This window comes from Chamaea fasciata, unplaced genomic scaffold (assembly GCF_029207755.1).
Source record: "Chamaea fasciata isolate MVZ Bird 193981 ecotype frontalis unplaced genomic scaffold, bChaFas1.0.hap1 SCAF_1, whole genome shotgun sequence".
Lineage (NCBI taxonomy): Eukaryota > Metazoa > Chordata > Aves > Passeriformes > Sylviidae > Chamaea > Chamaea fasciata.
Window position 1 is genome coordinate 111,518,342 of NW_027094086.1, and position 17,273 is coordinate 111,535,614.

Sequence of the window (17,273 nt, forward strand, 5' to 3'; positions counted from 1 at the left end):
GACTCATCGGCTGTTTTTGTAGGTCCGCTTTTACGAAGGACTGTAGGGATGCCATTGGGGTCTCATGTAGGAGAGGAGGCAGCTGCCTTCTCCCACTGCCAGAGAGAGCTGGCCAGGCCAAGAACTTCTCCCTTCTTGGCTCCCTGGTGGAACAGTGAGGAGGGGAAAGGGCTCTTCACAGGTCACTCCTTGTTCTCAGAGTCTTTGCAGAGAAGCCAAGATAGGAGACTCCAGCCAAGACAGAAGACTCCAACCTCTTGCAGATCTGTGAGTACACAAAAGCCTCAACCTGTAACCTGAGCCTGGAGGAATAGCATGCTGCAAGGTAGCAGAAGCTTCCTCTGAGTCCACTTTACAGCTTTTCCTACAGAAAACACAATGATGACCGCAATAAATACTCACATGAACCAGAAAGTTTGATTAGCATCCTGCCTGGCTGCTTGTTTGTTCATTCACTCTTGTAAAGGAGCACATTACCTTTGTATGTACTGTCCCTGACCAGTGTTGGTTTTAACACATAAAACCCTAAATATTTCTGGTCCAAATTAGCTCCAAGCATGCTTACTGTTAAGGACAATGCAGAAATAGCACTGCTTTTCCCTTTCAGCGTTCAATTTATACCTTTGGAACTGACCTGTCTTGATCAGAGCAGCTGCAGGAGAGAGCAGCACCCGAATGTGGGTCAGGATTAGTGCTGTATGTTACATGAAATCATCTGAGGGAGCCTCGCACTGCCTCAGGGTCACAGTTTGCCAGTGCTCAGGGAATTACACTGCATGGCCCTGAGGGAGAAGCGATCTATCCACACTCCCCAGGACATAATGATGAGGAGGCAGAAGGGGAGAGGCAGTGCTTGGACGCAGGCAGTCTTAAGATGTGGAAAGATGTAGGTGACCTTCGCAACCATACAAAAAGGATGGGAGACACTATTGTCCCTGTGAACGCACTGCGCAAGCATTTCACCATTCCCAGCACAAGGTCAGCCACGGCAGCGCTGCAGTGTGTTAGGGGACACTCACACGTCCCCGTCTGCGGGCTGGTAATGAATAGCTGAGGGTGCCAGGCTTCCCAGCTCCCGCCGCCAGATCTGGAGGGGAACAGCTGCCTGCGCCCAGAGTTTACACAGCTGTGGGGAAGCATTAGCAGCTGACAAGCCACTCTCCCTTAAGCGTCAGCGTACACCACCGCTCGCTCGCTGTTAGAGGCACTCCCCCAGCCGAGTAAAAGGGTCTTGCAGATGTGAACAAGAGCGAAGGTAAGAACTCTTGAGTTACAGCCGAGTTAATTGTGCAGAGAGGACAAATGCAGAGTGAGGTATCACAGGAGAAGCAGTGTCGGGAAACAGGAAACTAATAACAAAACTTTTGCAGTCATTAGCCCATAATGTTGGCACCTGATTTCTACCTCCAGCTGCTCAGAGCTTGCATTTCTTGATCCGCAGAGCATATTTGCAAGGTATATCTATTTTGCCAAGCTTTTCCTGAAAGAGAGAAGTGGTCTGATGGGACATTTCGTTGAAGGTGAGTTTGAGAACCTTCAAGACTACTCCAGCATCAGTTTTCACTCCCAGTCTGTGAAGTCACCTCTTGTGACTGAGACATGAATTTAGACCATTCTCAATGGTAGACATCGCATTTGAAAGCTGTTTAGAACAGAATCAGGGTGAGAAGAACCAGACATTTGCATCTTCTGGCCTTGAGCCCATCCTTGGGGGGCAATAGTTGAGCTGTCATCATCAAAGATTAAAGCCAACACAGGTACTTAGCCTAACAAGAAATCTGATTGAACAGATGGTAAATAGAGAGAGATTTGAGAAGTCTGGAAGAGGAAGCTGGTTTTAGAGATACAGTCATTGGGAGGTAAAGGTGTTAAAAGTCCTTGTGATGCTCAATCCCACTACGTGGTTAGAAATGGATGATTTTCAGCCAGGATTTTTGAAAATAAGAAGGAATTTATTAAGAATGCACAGGAAAAAAATATATGTATAATTTCTTTTTGTCTCAAATGCATACTGTGCAGTAGGAAAGCTAGAGCAAGGCCTAAATGTAAAGATGCTCTTGGAGGCATTATAATAGAAGTGAAAATACCCAAAACTTTCTATAGCACACTGAAAAATTACATCTTTGCATCAGTTGCCTGCAGAGCTTAGTACTGTAAAGCAAGACAGTAAGTGATTGCTTCTTTCTGGTTATGGAGGATTGTTGCCTAAACCTGGTGGTGTCTCTGGGGTTAAAAGTAATGTCAGCTCCTTGAGTGCAAGATCCCTGCTTCCCAAAGCCAGCCCTTGTAGACTGTACAGATGCAAAGATGCACACCAACAAGATCTATAGATTTCACTTGCACATGTGCACAGAGGCTCTCTCTGTTCCTCTCTGGATCCCATCACACCCTAACAAGTACATCTTTAAACTCAAGGTGACCCTGCTGTAGGGGAGATGGATGGGTGGAGGAGGGGGTGCCAAGAGCTTGAATTAATATGCTGAACAAGCCAGTTTCCAATGATTTATACCATGGGGACAACACTTACCGCTTCTTTGCTCCCCAACCCTCCACCCTGCTCGAGATCCAGCATACCCTACAGGAAGCTCAGCAACACATGCAGAAAGTTGAGCTTACTACTGTACTTACTAATGGATCCAATGACAGATATATGGTTGAGCGAGAGTCAGTGTGCAGGAGCAGGCATGGCAAATTTGGAATCTGAGGCAAATTCAGAAGTTTGTGCTCGCAAGAGGAAAAATGAGGGAAGGAGAAAAAAAAACCAGCACAAATCAGAGCTAAAGTGGCTGAACTTAAATGGCACAGTTGTCCATAGAGCACAGTTGTGGTGAAAACCAAAAAAAAAGATGGATATTCCTCTGAGTGTAATGAATAAGTCACTAACAGTGAGCTAAAAACCAGCAACAAAACCTTCCTCTTTCATTTGTCTGGCACCATTTGACAAATGCAAAATCTCTACAGGCTACACCAGCATCAAGATCTTGCTAAAGACTTTCCTTGTGAGTAGACCTGTTGGAAGCAATGTTCTTGTATGTTGATCTACTAGATGAATTCTTGAGCAGGAGAACCAAAGATCCAAGCAGGTTGTAATGCTGTGTCTCTTGTCTCTTTGTTAAGAGATAAACAAGGATGGAGATTCTCAGGGGCAACAGGACAGTGAGAGTTTTAGATCTTGGTAATCCCTAGCAGAGACTGTGCAGAATTTGAAGCAATGAACCACTGCATCGGCTTTTTATGGCTGTGGTATAGCAATACTGGAGCTGGAAATGTTTTCTGGGTCCTTAGGTGCGAAACAGCAACAATGACAACAAGAGTTCAGACCTCTCTGTTTATCACTACCTGTGTCCATTCAGGGACTTGCACTAGCTCTTCAGCTACCCCTGCTCACAAGACCTGCTGAGCTCTGAGTTCACAACACTGCCTTGGCACTCAGCATAGCAGGGCAAACTGCATCAGGCTGCTGGACCACTTCACGCAGGTGGCATAGGGGAGAGCTCTTTCTGTCAATGTTTGCCTCTAAAATTACAGTAAAAGATCGCCAAACTCACAGTTACTCTACCTGGTTCTATTTAACAAAGCTTTTAACCCCCAGACCCCTGGGCTTTCCAGCTGTATTGCTTTTGGCAGGAACACTGTTCTGTTTGTCCTGTAGTGTTGCTGGCGGAAAGCAGAAGCTTTCCTTCAAGAAAACGGAGCTTCCAAGAGGAAAGCACATCCCAGTATTCTAAGCAGATGCCAGAGAATGACTCAGGTGCAGTCTTCTGCCCTAATGTCCTGTTTTCCACTAAAATTTAAGGGGAAAAAGAAAAAAGCATTTTTAATGCATCCTTTAGCTGCAGTGGCTGGGCAGTTAGTCAAGGACAGACAAATGTTGCCAAATAGAGATTTTTCAACTAGGTAGATGCTGGCCCGAATCTTCAGAGATATTTTGATTCTTGTTTAGTGTCTCTGAAGATCTGGCCAGTCATGCCCAGGTTTTAGCATTGTTAGAATGTTTTAATGGTTAATGTTTCAACACAGTTCTGACATGATCATGACACAGTTATGATTTCAACACAGTTTAAAAGATGGGCTTGCCTTTAGTACAAACCACATTGTTTCAAATTCAGACCAGCAACAGCGTATGAATGGAGGACAAAAGAAAGATGAGAGAAATGGGTTGAAAAAGGCTGGAAAAAGGGGGATAAAATGTGAGAAACCTCAGCAGAACAACACAAAGGAGAACCAGCAGAATGCAGAGAAATATCTCAGACGCTCACGTAAGCAGGGAGATTTCATTTATTTGGCACAGAAGGACAATAGCCCTGCTAACCAGGATAGCTATTGTTCTTTTGTTTTTAAGAAACAAAAAGGGAAAATGCGAAGCACTAGCTTCCCAGGGAAAAATCATAAAAATAAGTTCTCATCCTGCTGTCCAACAAGGAATGAGAAGCCTCCCGCACTTCACCTATCGCCCCCACGCTGTTACTCACTCACGTGTTTGTCGGCTTAGAAAACAAACGGAATATATTGAGGCCTCACTCTGAGGAGAGCTGAGGGTGTTTTTACAACAGAACAATTTAATTGAATCGAAAACCATCGAGTCAATGCATTAAGCAGAAAAATGCACAGTGCTATCTGCTGCATAGTTGAGCGCACAAGTGCTCCAGCAGCCAATGTTTCAGAAGGATTATAATACTGGTGTGTTCCCTTTAGCTTTATTTCAGCATTTTTCATAGTGAAGACAGAAAGCCATCCATAACTGGAGGAAGCCTCAAAATGTTGCATTCCTTCAGTGGTGGAAGTGGAGAGAGAAGAAAAGGAGGACTTTGATTCAGCAAGACAGAGGTGCTCCGATACGAGGGTGACAGCTGGAGAATAAGGACCCTCTGTTCAGGGACAGTGAATTTCTTATAGCCTTTTACAAGCTCAGGGAGGGTGTAAGATGTAAACAAGCTTCGGGAACTTTGGCACAAACACAGTGGATCCTGTCAGCAAAAGGGACCTTCCACAGCGAGTAGGTAGCATCTGAGCCCGTTAAGGAGCATTTGAAGCATCAACGCACAGAATTTCCCCCTTCAGACGGTTTGCTGGAAAACAAGCAGCTGTCACTGAGGGAGGCAGGGGTGTCGGATATGCCTGGAGACACACATGTGGGAATTTCTGCCCAATTAAAATATTTCTGAACACAAAAGATGACAGTTTCCATTGAGAGAGCTGGTGCAAAGCGTTAGCTGGGAAACCCAAAGAGATCAACCGTGCGCTTGTTGTTCGGGGAGCTCCCGCTCTTCACAACTGACTTCATCAGGGAAAGGACAACCTCTGCAGCATCATAACTCTCTGCGGCGACCACAGGACATAAACAGAGCTGAGGCAAGGCTGAATGATTTTTTTAACCTCTAGACAGTCAAAGTTGGGGTGGATTTCACTTGCATGCTCAAATGTGAACATACAGATCTGCAATATAAAGAACACAGCACCAGAGCCAAGTCCTTTAGTGATACATAAGGCAAATTCTCAGCAGAATATACTACTGAGGGGCATAATAAATATTAATGCTTGTTTACAACTTAATGCTCGTGTGTTGTCCCATGGACTTCATCAAGGATTCCCATTGCTTGGTCTTGCATAAGGGTGCTAGCACTCCTGAGTTTCTCAGTTCTCTGAAGGGCTTTTGAGATCCCCACAGGCACACCTTGAGTTGTGTTTAGTACCTTTTAGCAGAAGACACAAGGCATTTTTAAGTAGAAAATCTGAGTTAGTGTTGTGTGTGTAAGGCCTAAATAGCATTAGTTGTTTGTACGTCTAGGGGCTAAACAAAGGAGAAACATAACTTAATTTATTTTAATAACCAGTTTTCCTGTTCTGTGGTGGTTCTGAGGATTTATTATCATTACTGAACAGCAATTAGTTTTGAGTTTATTTTGCTTATTTACAGATGCTTCCATTCACTAATCTGTATATTTTCCCATTTTTATTCCTTTTCATGTTTTTTTGACTTTCCAATCCCTAAGCCAGTTCCACGTTTTAAAATTTCTCAGATTTCCAGTTTCCTCGTTAAGGGTACGATGCCATGCGTCCTCTCTTGCTACCGCAAGCCCCACTAACCGAGAAGGTGGCCACTCAGTCGTGCTGCAGAGCTGAAACTTTCCACCCACCCCTTGCTGGTGGCGGGGCATCTCATTAGAACCAAAATAATTGTTGCAGATTTTTATTTAAGTGCGGTCTCGCAGCAGCGCAAATGGCATCCCCGCCGATTTTTGCTAACTTCATCGCGTCACTTTGAAGGAGAGAAAGCGCCTGCCCCTGCCCCAGCAGCAAACCCCCACCGGGCTCGCCCGCCCGGGCACAGCAGACCCGGCGGCAACCGCAAGAGCGTGGAGAGGAGCCCGTCGCCCCTAGACTTGGCGTCAGAAAACAATTACTCGAGAGACTTAATGTTTAAAGCTGCATTAACGCCTCGGTGCTTTCAAAGAACGGCCGCGAAGCCCCGCTCGCATCCCAAACCCAAAAAGGGCGCGAGGGTCTGGCGACCGCCCGAGCCGCGGCGCGTCAGACCCACGCTGGGAGGGGAGGGGAGGGGGGTCTCCGGCACTGAAACCGGCGGTATCAAAAAATGGGGGGTGGGCGAAGGGGGCTGGATGCGGACGGATGGGGGCAGGTCGGGCCGGAGGAGGGCGAATGTTTCCTGCCCGCCGCCGCCGCCCCCCGGCCGCCCCCCGCAGCCGGGCGGAAGTCAGCCCGCGCCGTCGGAGCTTAAAAGGCTCCCGCACGCCGCGCCGCCCCAGTGCCGGCGGCCGCAGCGGGGCCGGAGCCAGCGCCGCCGCCAGCCCCGCGCCCCCCCGGGGCCGCCCTCCGCACCCCGCCAGGCGGGGAAGGCGCCCGGCGCGATGGCTCTCCCCGGATCCCACGCCGCCCGGGACGGTGCTCCCGCATCAGTGAGTAATTCCTGCTAATTCACCCCCCGGGGCCGGTGGGCTCCGGCTCGGCAGATCGCGGGGGAGGCGGGCGTTTTGGTTTTCGCTGTTTTCCCCCCCCCCGCCCCCCCTTCCCCCCCACCGCCTCTTCTTCGGGTTTTATATTATTTTTGTTTTCTCAATAAAACACCACGCGAAGAGGCGAGATGACAAAGGAAATGTGATCCTAGGCGCTGCAGGGGCTCAGAGCGAGAGAGAACCGGAGAGGAGGAGGAGGAGGGGGCGAGCGTAGCGCTCTCGGATAGCATTGCACAGCGGCTCCAATTTGTGCGAGCGAATATAATACACCCCCCATGAATAATTCAGGGCAGCCGGCAGGGACCTGCCGCTGCTCCTCTGCCCGGCCGCCGCAGCCTCTGCGAGCCGCGCCGAGCCCGCGGCACTGACCGGCCGGGAGCAGCCGCCCGAGCCGCCGGGTACCGCGTGTGCCGGGGCTGCTGCGGGCTCGACGCTGCCCTCCGCGGGAAGCCCCGCGTAAAGGAAGGCGTGCGGCGGGAGCCGGGACTCGGAGAGGCGAGAGGGGGGACTGCCCTTCTTGGCCGTCCTCGGAGCCCTTTTATTCTTCCCATCTCCTCCTCCGCGTCCCGCCAGCGTGAGCCTCTGCCGGTGGGGTGGGCACCAACGCCGCCCTCCATCCCCACCCCCCAGTCATGCGGTGGTGGAGCAGGCGTCGGCGGGGGAAGACTGGAGCCGGAGAAGTCTGCCTGGCCACTGTGTTTCAGTGCCTCTCTCTCTCCTAGAGCTGCTCTGGATTGCAAAAGTGGAGGGGGGAACTGAAACGAAATTTCCCCTTCCCCCCCGACAAGCACAGGTTTAAAGGAAAAGAGGAAAAAACCCAACGCCCCAAGAAGAAAGAGCGAAACTTGAGTTAAGCCCCTGCTGCCCCCCACCCGCCCGGCCGAGAGGGACTTGCACTGCCGCCCCGACCCGGTTCTGCGGCCGTGGGAACCGGAGCCGAGCCCCGGCGGACGGAGTTCGGTCCCCGCTGGATGCGGCGGGGATCGGGCGGTCGGCGCCCATGCACTTTCCGTGTAGGAAGAGGACAAGTAACCAAACCACGTTGTCAAACTGCTGACCCGAGGGGGAGATGAGAAGACTGTGTGAGGTATTGACCGATCGGGGAATCGATACAATTTGTCTAATGCAACGGGGTATCGGGATTAAGTACATGAGAGGGAAGAGAGGATCCATTTACTGAGGGAGAACGGGACAGCTACACCTTGATACCAAAAATACTCCCCCCTCCCCGCAGCAGCCAGCCCGGCAGCAGCGACGTACGAGGAGAGGACCCAGCTCCCTGCAGACCGTCGGATCGATGACACCGTATTTGCAAAACCGGCCCATCGATCCCACTTGGCAAAACGACTGATCGATGCCAGCTTGCTCGTAAGCTGCTTGCAGAACTACCTTCTCCCCGCGCCTCTGCTTTTCCGCCCACGCTTTTTTTTTTTCTTTTCTTTTTTTTTTTTTTTTTTTGAGGGAGGAGAGACACGTTTTTGCCCCCTCCCCCCCCCCCCCCCCCCCCATCAGGGAGTCAGGCCCATCGCAAATGGCTTCGTTTCCCGAGTCCGACTTCCAGATCTGCCCGCTGTGCAAGGAGATGTGCGGTTCGCCGGCTCCCCTCTCGTCCAACTCCTCCACCTCCTCGTCCTCCTCGCAGACCTCCAGCTCCTCCGGGGGCGGCGGCGGCTCCTCCTGCGGGGGCCCGCCGCGTCGGCTCCACGTCCTGCCCTGCCTGCACGCCTTCTGCCGCCAGTGCCTGGAGGCGCAGCGGCACCCCGGCGCGGGGGACGCGCTCAAGCTGCGCTGCCCCATCTGCGACCAGAAGGTGGTGATCTCGGAGCCCTCGGGCATGGACGCGCTGCCCTCCTCCAACTTCCTCCTCAGCAACCTGCTGGACGTCGTCGTCGTGGCGGCCGCCGCCGACGAGCAGAAGAACGGCCGCGCCGCCGGGGCCGGCCCCGCCGCTGGGTCGGGCGGCGGCGGCAACAACCGGCACCACGGCCGCCCGCCGCCGGGGCCGCCCCGCGCCGCCGGCTCCTCGCCCGCCGCCGCCGCCTCGGCCGCGCCTTCCTCGACGTCGTCGTCGTCCTCCTCCTCGGGCGGCGGCGGCGGAGGCTCGGCGGCGCTCCTGCTGCGGCGGCCCCACAGCCGGCAGGGAGAGCCCCGCTGCAGCTCCTGCGACGAGGGCAACGCCGCCAGCTCCCGCTGCCTCGACTGCCAGGAGCACCTGTGCGACAACTGCGTGCGGGCGCACCAGCGCGTCCGCCTCACCAAGGACCACTTCATCGAGCGCTTCGCCGCCGGCCCCGCCGCCGCCGGCCCCGCCACGCCGCTCGCCCTCAGCCCGCCCTACCCCGCCTCGCCATACAACATCCTCTCCGTCTTCCCCGACCGGGCCAGCTACTGCCAGCACCACGACGACGAGGTGAGCGTGGTCGCGGGGCGGGAGGGAGGGAAGGGGCGGCCTCGCACCCGCCCCTGGCCGGCGCCAGAGGGCCCCCGCCCGCATCGCTCGCTGCCGGGGGGCGGCGGGGACCGGCCGCGGCGCTCCCGCCGCCCCGCCGGGCTGGGGACAGGAGGCAGGGCCACCCCGCCAGCGGCCGGTGCGGGGCGCGGGAGCCGCTGGCACACCGGGGGAGGGCGTGCGGCGAGGCGGCGGCGTCCCGGGCGCGGCCCGCTCCCACCGGGCGCTGCTCCGCGCCGCCGCCCGGGAGGAGGAGGTGAGCCGGGGGGGCCCTTCCGCGAGGTCCGGGACGTGCTTTTCCCGGAGGCGGCCGGCGGAACCCCGGTCTGCCCGAGAAGGGTTTGCAGCGGGGAGATTAGGCTGCTGCGGGCGCTGCGCCCCTCAGAAGGAGCTCGTCGGGCGCGTACCGAGGGGTGGCGAGGCGGTGGAGTTGCAAGAGAAAAAAGTTTGGGGCCCCCCAGAGCCCGAATGCTAAGTTAAACTGGTTGGTGGAGTCTGCTTTGCACAGCCGTGTACGGCGTGTAACCCACTAGAGAAAGAAAAACGAAAAAATAGGGAAGGAAGATAACTCTGTTGAGAAAAGGACACCTTTTTGATTATTTAATTATAAATAAATGAAAGGTAGTGAAAAAGTTAGTGGAGACATCACGCTTGCATATGCCAGTTACATCTACTGCCCTTGGTCAATGTTTTGTCTGCTTCTGTGGTGGCAAACATCTACTGATGCAAAAAAAGGAACTTGCTTTATGTGGTGTTAATTTAAAACGCTTTGGCTTTGCACGTTTTGATTCTGGTGACCTAAGTATTATTTAATGAATCTTAAAAGAGGCAGTGGCTTCTTCAAAGTGTACTTGTAAGCGTCTTAAGTTTCATTGGGACTGTTTCTTGCTGTGATAGTTTGAAACTTTCTTTTTCGTTTGAAGCTGGAAAATGGCGATCTGCTGACTTTCCCCTTTTGCTCTGGGGGTCAGCGCGGGGGGATTTTGCTGGAATTTTCCAGTAACCGGTGTTGAAAGTAGTTTCCTCCCAGAATGAAGTTGGGCAGCACAACAAGGGGCTTCAGGGGAAAACCTGCCTGAGGACAAGGGTAGTACAAGAGTTTCCTGTGGGATGCTTGCTTAAGTGATACATGAAGGCATTTAGCCTAGGGAAATGTGGTGATGCCTTTGTCTTCAGTTTTCAGGGACACTTTTTCTATCTCCTAATGTTGTTACAGCTATGCAATAATTCTAGAAAGGTCTGGCATTTTGTGTTTCTTAAAGTTGTTAGTGGCAGGGGACAGACCATATGAGTTTTGTGGAAAAAGAAAGACTTTAAAATGCCCTTTGAGGGCCATGAAGGGTGATTGAGAAACAATCAAGTTTAAAAAGAAAAAAGGCAACCCAGAAACGTTATTGCAATTGGGCTGCTTACAGCTTTTTGTGGTATCTCAGTATCTCCCTAAGAGTGGGCTTCCTAAAGCACTTGTGTAACACTGAATGCTAGACTGAAATGAGGCATGATGTTCTTAAGACACCAGAAAAAGCCATCTTTCTGCGTTCATTTTGGAGTGTAACTTTGGTCTTGTGGTACAGGCTAGAAAGCTTCTAGTTTGTGTTCTTGGTAGGATGAAAGTTATTTTTGAAGGGTGTAAAATGAAACAACTGAGAGATTTTGGCCATAGCATAGAATATTCAGCTTCTAATGCAATGTATTCTTCATCACTTAGTAAAATAGTAACTGGGATAGGAGCTGCAAGGTATTTTGTGGACTTGAAAGCTTAAATTGCAAAGGGAATAAAGGTATTCTAGCCTTGCTCAAACTGTACGGCTTTTCTCGAAGTAACTTCTGAAAAAACTTAATTTATTTTACATAAGTTATTTTACTTTCAACAGTGTGCTCTGAAAAGAGTACACCTCTTAAAGGATTGGGTTTGGGTGTTCCTGTATCCTGTAGACCTAGAAATTGTTTTAAAACAAGTAAGTATTTTCAAGCCATCAGCTCCTGTTAAAAAAGGCTTTTATTCTACAAATTAATGGTCTACTACTGTTCTTGATGAGTGTGTTGTGGTGACTCCTTAATTCGGGTGTGCCTCATCAGTATTTGCAAGTATTTATTATTCACTGAAGGGGAATTGTTTGGGAGAGACTGACTGTTGAGAACAGTTTGTCCTGTAAATCTTTATCACTTTGGCTAAAAATATGGGTGAGATGTACAACTTTTTTTTTTTTTTTTTTTTTTTTTTTTTTTTTTTTTTTCTTCTTCTGAGAAAGGATGGCTGCAAAACTGTGAGGGTTATTGCTTGTTTAAGAATGCTATTTACAGCCTCGTAAAAGGAACGATAATAGAAAGGCAGCCTTCCAGGAGAATACTTAGTGCATCACTTAGGCACTTTGTTTGGCTAATAGTGTAAAAACAAACCTAAAATGCAAGGCGGGAATGGTAGCCTGAAACCTTAATGTTAGTAGTTCAAAACTCTGGCTCTGCTCAGTATGTGAGAAAAGCTAATGAGCTCAGAGTAATTAATGCAGGTAAGATTTGGGCATAGACAGATCTCATCTGCAACCTGCTGGAAGAGTAGTTCTCTCAAATACAGAGTTCTCCTTCCCCAAGACACATCCTCCTTACCCTGCTATAGGGACTTTGACCCCATCCCTAAAGGTTTTCTGCACAAAAGTTGCTGGCTCCCTTATTTTGTGCCTCCTTGCCTAGAACATGATACTCCTGTCCTAGTACTGCTACTCATTTGTTACCTTTCGTCCCCTGGTCTTTCCACCCCTCCTGGGAATTACTGTCCATTCCCCGTAACTCTCCCTCATTCCACCTCCGTTTTGAGACTCCCTCGAGTGAGAAGGGAAATAGCACCGTGGGTGGTTACTTACTGGGTGTTCCAAGTCTCAAAACAAGACTACACATACACATTTGCCAGACAAGATCAGTGTAGTTGCTCATCGTCTTAATGCAGAAAAATGCAGATTCCAGCTCTTAACTGGGCTGTCTGGTGTAGTCTCTTTAGTCGAGGTGGTTCTGGTCTCAGTTGAGCTGTTGACTCCTGTTGTACCCTGTGAGTATGCAACAGTCTCTGAAACAGAAAATATTGACTGTTACAGCAGTGGCAAACATTAAAGAGAGCAGAACCCTGAACACTGCTTTCAGGGTGCCAGTGCCTGCAGATATTACAATGGTGCATGAAAGAAAGTGAATAAAACTGTAGTGAGGTGAGGGGGAGGCAAAAGCCAATTCTTTGTCATAGAGCTGCTGTTGAAATCCAGTCTGGTGATTTACTACTGGAAACCTCACTGTCTGATGTAAAATGTTATCATGGCAGCAGGGGAAATGCTTAAAAGTCTTACCCATAATTAAATCAAACATCCTACCTGATACATCAATGTGTTCTTGATTGTTTCATCTCTGACTGAAAGAGCGCCTCTGTTTTTCTTGGAAGTATTAATAGGCTGTAAACTAAACCATGATCTTAGAAAATGTTGGAACAGCTTGTAGGACACTTGGCGTGTATTGATAAACTATCTGGATTCAAGTGAGTTTGCAGAAAGTGGAAAATGCCTTAAGTTGCAAGTCAAATAATTGGGGTTTCATTTATGCTAGAGCTCAGCTACTTGTGTGTTTTAATATACCCACTTCTTGATAACAGTGGTGGATGGTCAAAACACTTCAATAGCAGACTTGTAACACTTCCTAGGGGAAGTGTGGAGTTGCCAAATTCAGTCAGCTTAATGGTGTGTGACCCTTCTAGTTCTCATATTGCTCTACAGATTCCATTTTAGAAGTGGTTCATGGGCTACCAGGGTATACAAGACAAAAACCTTAAGCACCACAGCTCCCTCCATTGCAAGAAAGGCTTTTAAAGGTCTTTCTTCCCTTGCCCTTAGACACAATGTTCCTTCCTTTTCCTTGCATCAGGTCTATCTTTGGTCAGGTTCTTAACTGATCAGATTAATTTACAAACTCTTGAATTTCCTGCCATATCAGTGAGTTGCAATGGTTCATGGGGCTACTGGAGCATGTAGGCAACACTCACTAAAATCAGATTGCTATGTTGAATTTTGGGGTTGCATATATTCCTGGATTTCTTATCTTTTTAGATTACAAATAAAATGCATTCCTTCTTATTGTTTTACACATTGTAAAAAAGGCAATTTTTTGAGGATTGTACATGTATAGGTGTATAGGTGAAAGCATTCAACTGCATAGCTGTCAGCTGAACTGAAAGCTACTTACCTGGTACCTTGGCTAAATTTGCTGATTGAATTTATGTCTAAGCTGCTCTAATGTAGGGTAAAGCTGTGGTTTCACAACAGGGAGCAAGCTGCCTTAGCATCTCATGGCTACTCAGAGAATAGGGGATCTCACTTCCTCCTCTGTTCTCACCAGGTTTGGCTGTGCACACTCAGGAGATGCTCCTGTGAGCCAGTTTAACTCACTTAGCATGACAGAAAACTTTTCCCCCTTTTGCTAGCACTGGTATAAGTTTATTTTAATTGCAAGCTGAACTGGTATGAGGAGAAAGGAGGTATAGAGTAGTTAGACAGGAATGGTAGGTTAAAGGTGGTTGCTTTTGTGCAATGGCTTGCCATACTGCCAAATGCTGAGCTTTGCTCCGTGGTGCTCCCAGTGCCATCCACCCACACGTCTCGCCAAAGCCCTTGGCTGATGCAGAGGGAGTATGCCCAAGTTCCCGCTTCCAGTTCTGCATCTCTTGCTCAGGGGTCATTTATATGCAACTGCAGTGTGTGGTACAGGCTCTTGCTGTTTCTCTTTGTAATGATTAAAGGTTTTGCTGCCTAATAAAATGATTGAGAGTTTTAGGAGTGCATCCTGAGGCAGTGGTCTTAAAACGCGATACTTAGTATTGCTGGTGTTGTGACTGCTAGAGCTTCATCTTAAAAGAAAAATGTGCACGAGTTAGAGAAATTCATACTTCCAGCATATTGTTCTTTCTACTCATGCAGCCTTCATTTGTCATACTTACTGTGTCTTTTCTCTTCTGATATCAAATGCACATACAGGTGCCCATCTGAAGACAGTGCTTCAGATTAGGTTACTTACAGTTGTGTTTTCCTTTTTAACTTTTTCCTGGTGAAGAAAGCAGGGTAGTGAGTTATTTTGTTCATATGTGCTTTATGGAATGTTGATTTAACATGCTTAGGATGATAAGGGGTTGGAATAATCTTTTTTTTCCACAATATTTTTAAACGTGTAAAATACTGTTCAGCTATCAGGTGTTAAACCTCTGGTATTACTCTGTCTTACCTTCCCATTAGATGCCTCTTCCCCATCACATCTTTAGCTCCTGGCTCTTCCCTGCATGCAGAAGTCTTTTTATTTAACTCCCTCTCTTTAGTAAGAGAATTAATACTTTAGGTTTTAAACAGCTTTAATATCATACTGGACAGAATCCAAACCCCCCTGCTTTGCAGTGATTGGTGTTGAAATCTGCTCACCATTTTAGGGTAAGTACAGAAAAGTTGTCAGGTTTTTCTCTTGGTGATAATATGATATTGTTACACTACTGGCTTAATTAAACATGTCTTCAGACAATTTCCAGTGAGTAAAAATTGGAAGAATCATTAATGCCTTGGATGTTCAGGCAGTTTTCATGGACTGTTTTTACTTTGAGCATGTCTTTGAAAACCCAAGAGTATTGCTGTGTGTAAGGGTATTAATGCTTGCAGGCTGCAGCATAGACCTCTAAGGTTATAGTGACTTTACTTGAGAACATACAACTGGAGATATGCATACAATAAAGAGGCATGAAACTAGACTATTGTATACCCTTTTTTTAAATTATGGTTTTGTTAGAAGCAATGCCTTGAAGTCTATCTCATAACTGGGAGAGAAGGTCTACTTGAATTTTACTTCAGTTTAGTGATGAAATCTTGCATCATGTGTAGCAGTTACTCCTTTCAGCTAAATCTTCTGAGCTTGTAAACACACTTGCTAGACCATGCTTCCTTAAAGGAAAACTACTTAGTTCCTCTGTTTTAAAGTCAAGGAGGTATCATTCCTCTTTCAATACTGTCTTGACCCAGTCTCTTCCTAGTTTTCCTCCCATACTCCCTTCCTTCCTGCAAAGCTGTTGGTGTCTTTCCATCAGACAAAGAATCACGATGTGTTGAGAGCACGGATCCTAAGCTGCATGAACAATGCACTGAATGCAAGACTAATGTTACCACAGATAAGATTTCACAGAAGGGGTTTATTGTCTTCAGCTGTGATCTACTTTCAGTAGAGCAGCTACAAATAAAATCTTGGATCATAATTATATTGTACATAATTTTTACTAATGTTTTTAACCTATCATTCCAAGTCTTTAATTGAAGTGTGGAAATACTGAGTGGGAAATGGGACTGGCTACTGCTTGGCAATCCAAGTTTTGGTTAATGTAATGAATGGATGTCCCTGATCCTAAAATATATTAAGCGTGTTGACTTGGTTTCAGCTGTTCTCCTCATGGGCTCAGCTGCAGCTCCTTCTATGACTTGTTTTCTTCTTTCCCTGGCTGTGCTTGAAGGAGAGCTCTGTGGATGGGATGGGTTTGGTCCTCCTAACAAATTAAGCTTGTGCATCCAAATCAAGTCACAGAAATGGAACAAAAACATGTTAAGGAATTGGATCAATACTATCTGCCAGCTTCTACCTTGAGTACAAGGTAGAACTTCTATACTATGTTAAGTCACCTCAGACATTATTTTTTCTTTCCTCTTTGCTCTACTGTCTTAAAGGAGAGGAATTGCATGTGGTTAAGACAGTAGTGTGCTTCTTTTCTTAAGTTCTTTCTCTGCTATCAACCTTCAACAAAATAAATTCTTTCCAGTTATAGAGTCCATAGCTGCTAATCTTTTTTAGCAACTAAAAATGTTGGCCAGCTTTGAATGCTCTAGTTGTACAGCATAGTATGAAAAAGAATAAAACCCAGTACCCACGGATGAATATATGTTCTGTGTTGTTCAGGCATCTCAGATATGTGTGCAATACTGGTACAAGAATTAATTCATAGTTACATGTTCAGCTCTAAGAAATAAGAGCTCCATTCCTGTTACTTCACTTGAGTGTGTAATATGCATTGCTAAAACCCCAGATGGTGAACTTGTTGGATAGGATGATGACTAGTTAGCAGTTTCCTTCATATGTGGTTGAAATATTTTTGAAGTGACTAAGACTTGAACTGGAAACTTCAAATATTGTTTTATGGTTCTGTATGCTTTTGTGCTGTATGCCTCTGCACTGATGCTGACTTGGAGAAAATGGATTACCTTCCAGCAGCAAGGAGGGGACATGAGGCAAGCTTTCAACTTGTTGGACTGGCAGTGGCTTCGAGTTTTCAGAGTTGAGTACTTAAAATTCTGGGGATTGTGAGATACGCTTTGAATGCTACAGAGAAAACAACCTCAACTGAAGAAACATGTGAATTGTCTTTAAACTTATTTCTGAAACAGACAAATTAACCCTACCAAAGGCGACTGCTGCCACCTCAACAGCTGTTTTACTCCTGTTTGTTACTACAGTATTCTTTCCTAAGATCACACAATCACCCAGGCTGCTCTCACACCAGTGATTTCAGGGATGTGAGAACAGCAAATGCTCACCCTTGAATCTGTGTTGTGGGGGAGAAGGGTGCATTAGTGAGCTAAAGGAAATAGCTAAACTTGAGTTGCATCATTTTCCTTTTAATTTTGGTTAGTCTCTACACATAACCAAAATATTTAAAGGTGTTCTGTGAAGTTAGCTAAGCCCCATCTTTTTCAGTTGATTGCTTGTATTACATCCTCTCCCCATATATTTTGTGGATAGCCAATGTTGTTCTAAACTACCATCTACAGTAAATATTTCCTTTTGCTAGCCATAGTAGT

The 17,273-nt window shown here is 47.7% G+C and overlaps 1 protein-coding gene and 1 long non-coding RNA gene across 2 annotated transcripts in view; both read left to right on the forward strand.

Annotated features, from left to right (window-relative positions):
- Positions 1 to 1,181: 1,181 nt before the first annotated feature.
- On the forward strand, positions 1,182 to 6,556 carry LOC136286962 (uncharacterized). The gene is made up of 3 exons (XR_010720043.1): positions 1,182 to 1,255; positions 1,442 to 1,520; positions 4,696 to 6,556. It is a non-coding gene; the product is annotated as an uncharacterized lncRNA (long non-coding RNA).
- Positions 6,557 to 8,463: 1,907 nt separating this feature from the next.
- The window catches only part of TRIM71 (tripartite motif containing 71), a 54,947-nt gene continuing 46,137 nt past the window's right edge, over positions 8,464 to 17,273 (forward strand). The window contains exon 1 of the mRNA XM_066193896.1: positions 8,464 to 9,384. Within this exon, the coding sequence (XP_066049993.1) occupies positions 8,506 to 9,384 (879 nt within the window). The 5' untranslated portion in view covers positions 8,464 to 8,505. The remainder of the gene's footprint in view (positions 9,385 to 17,273) is intronic.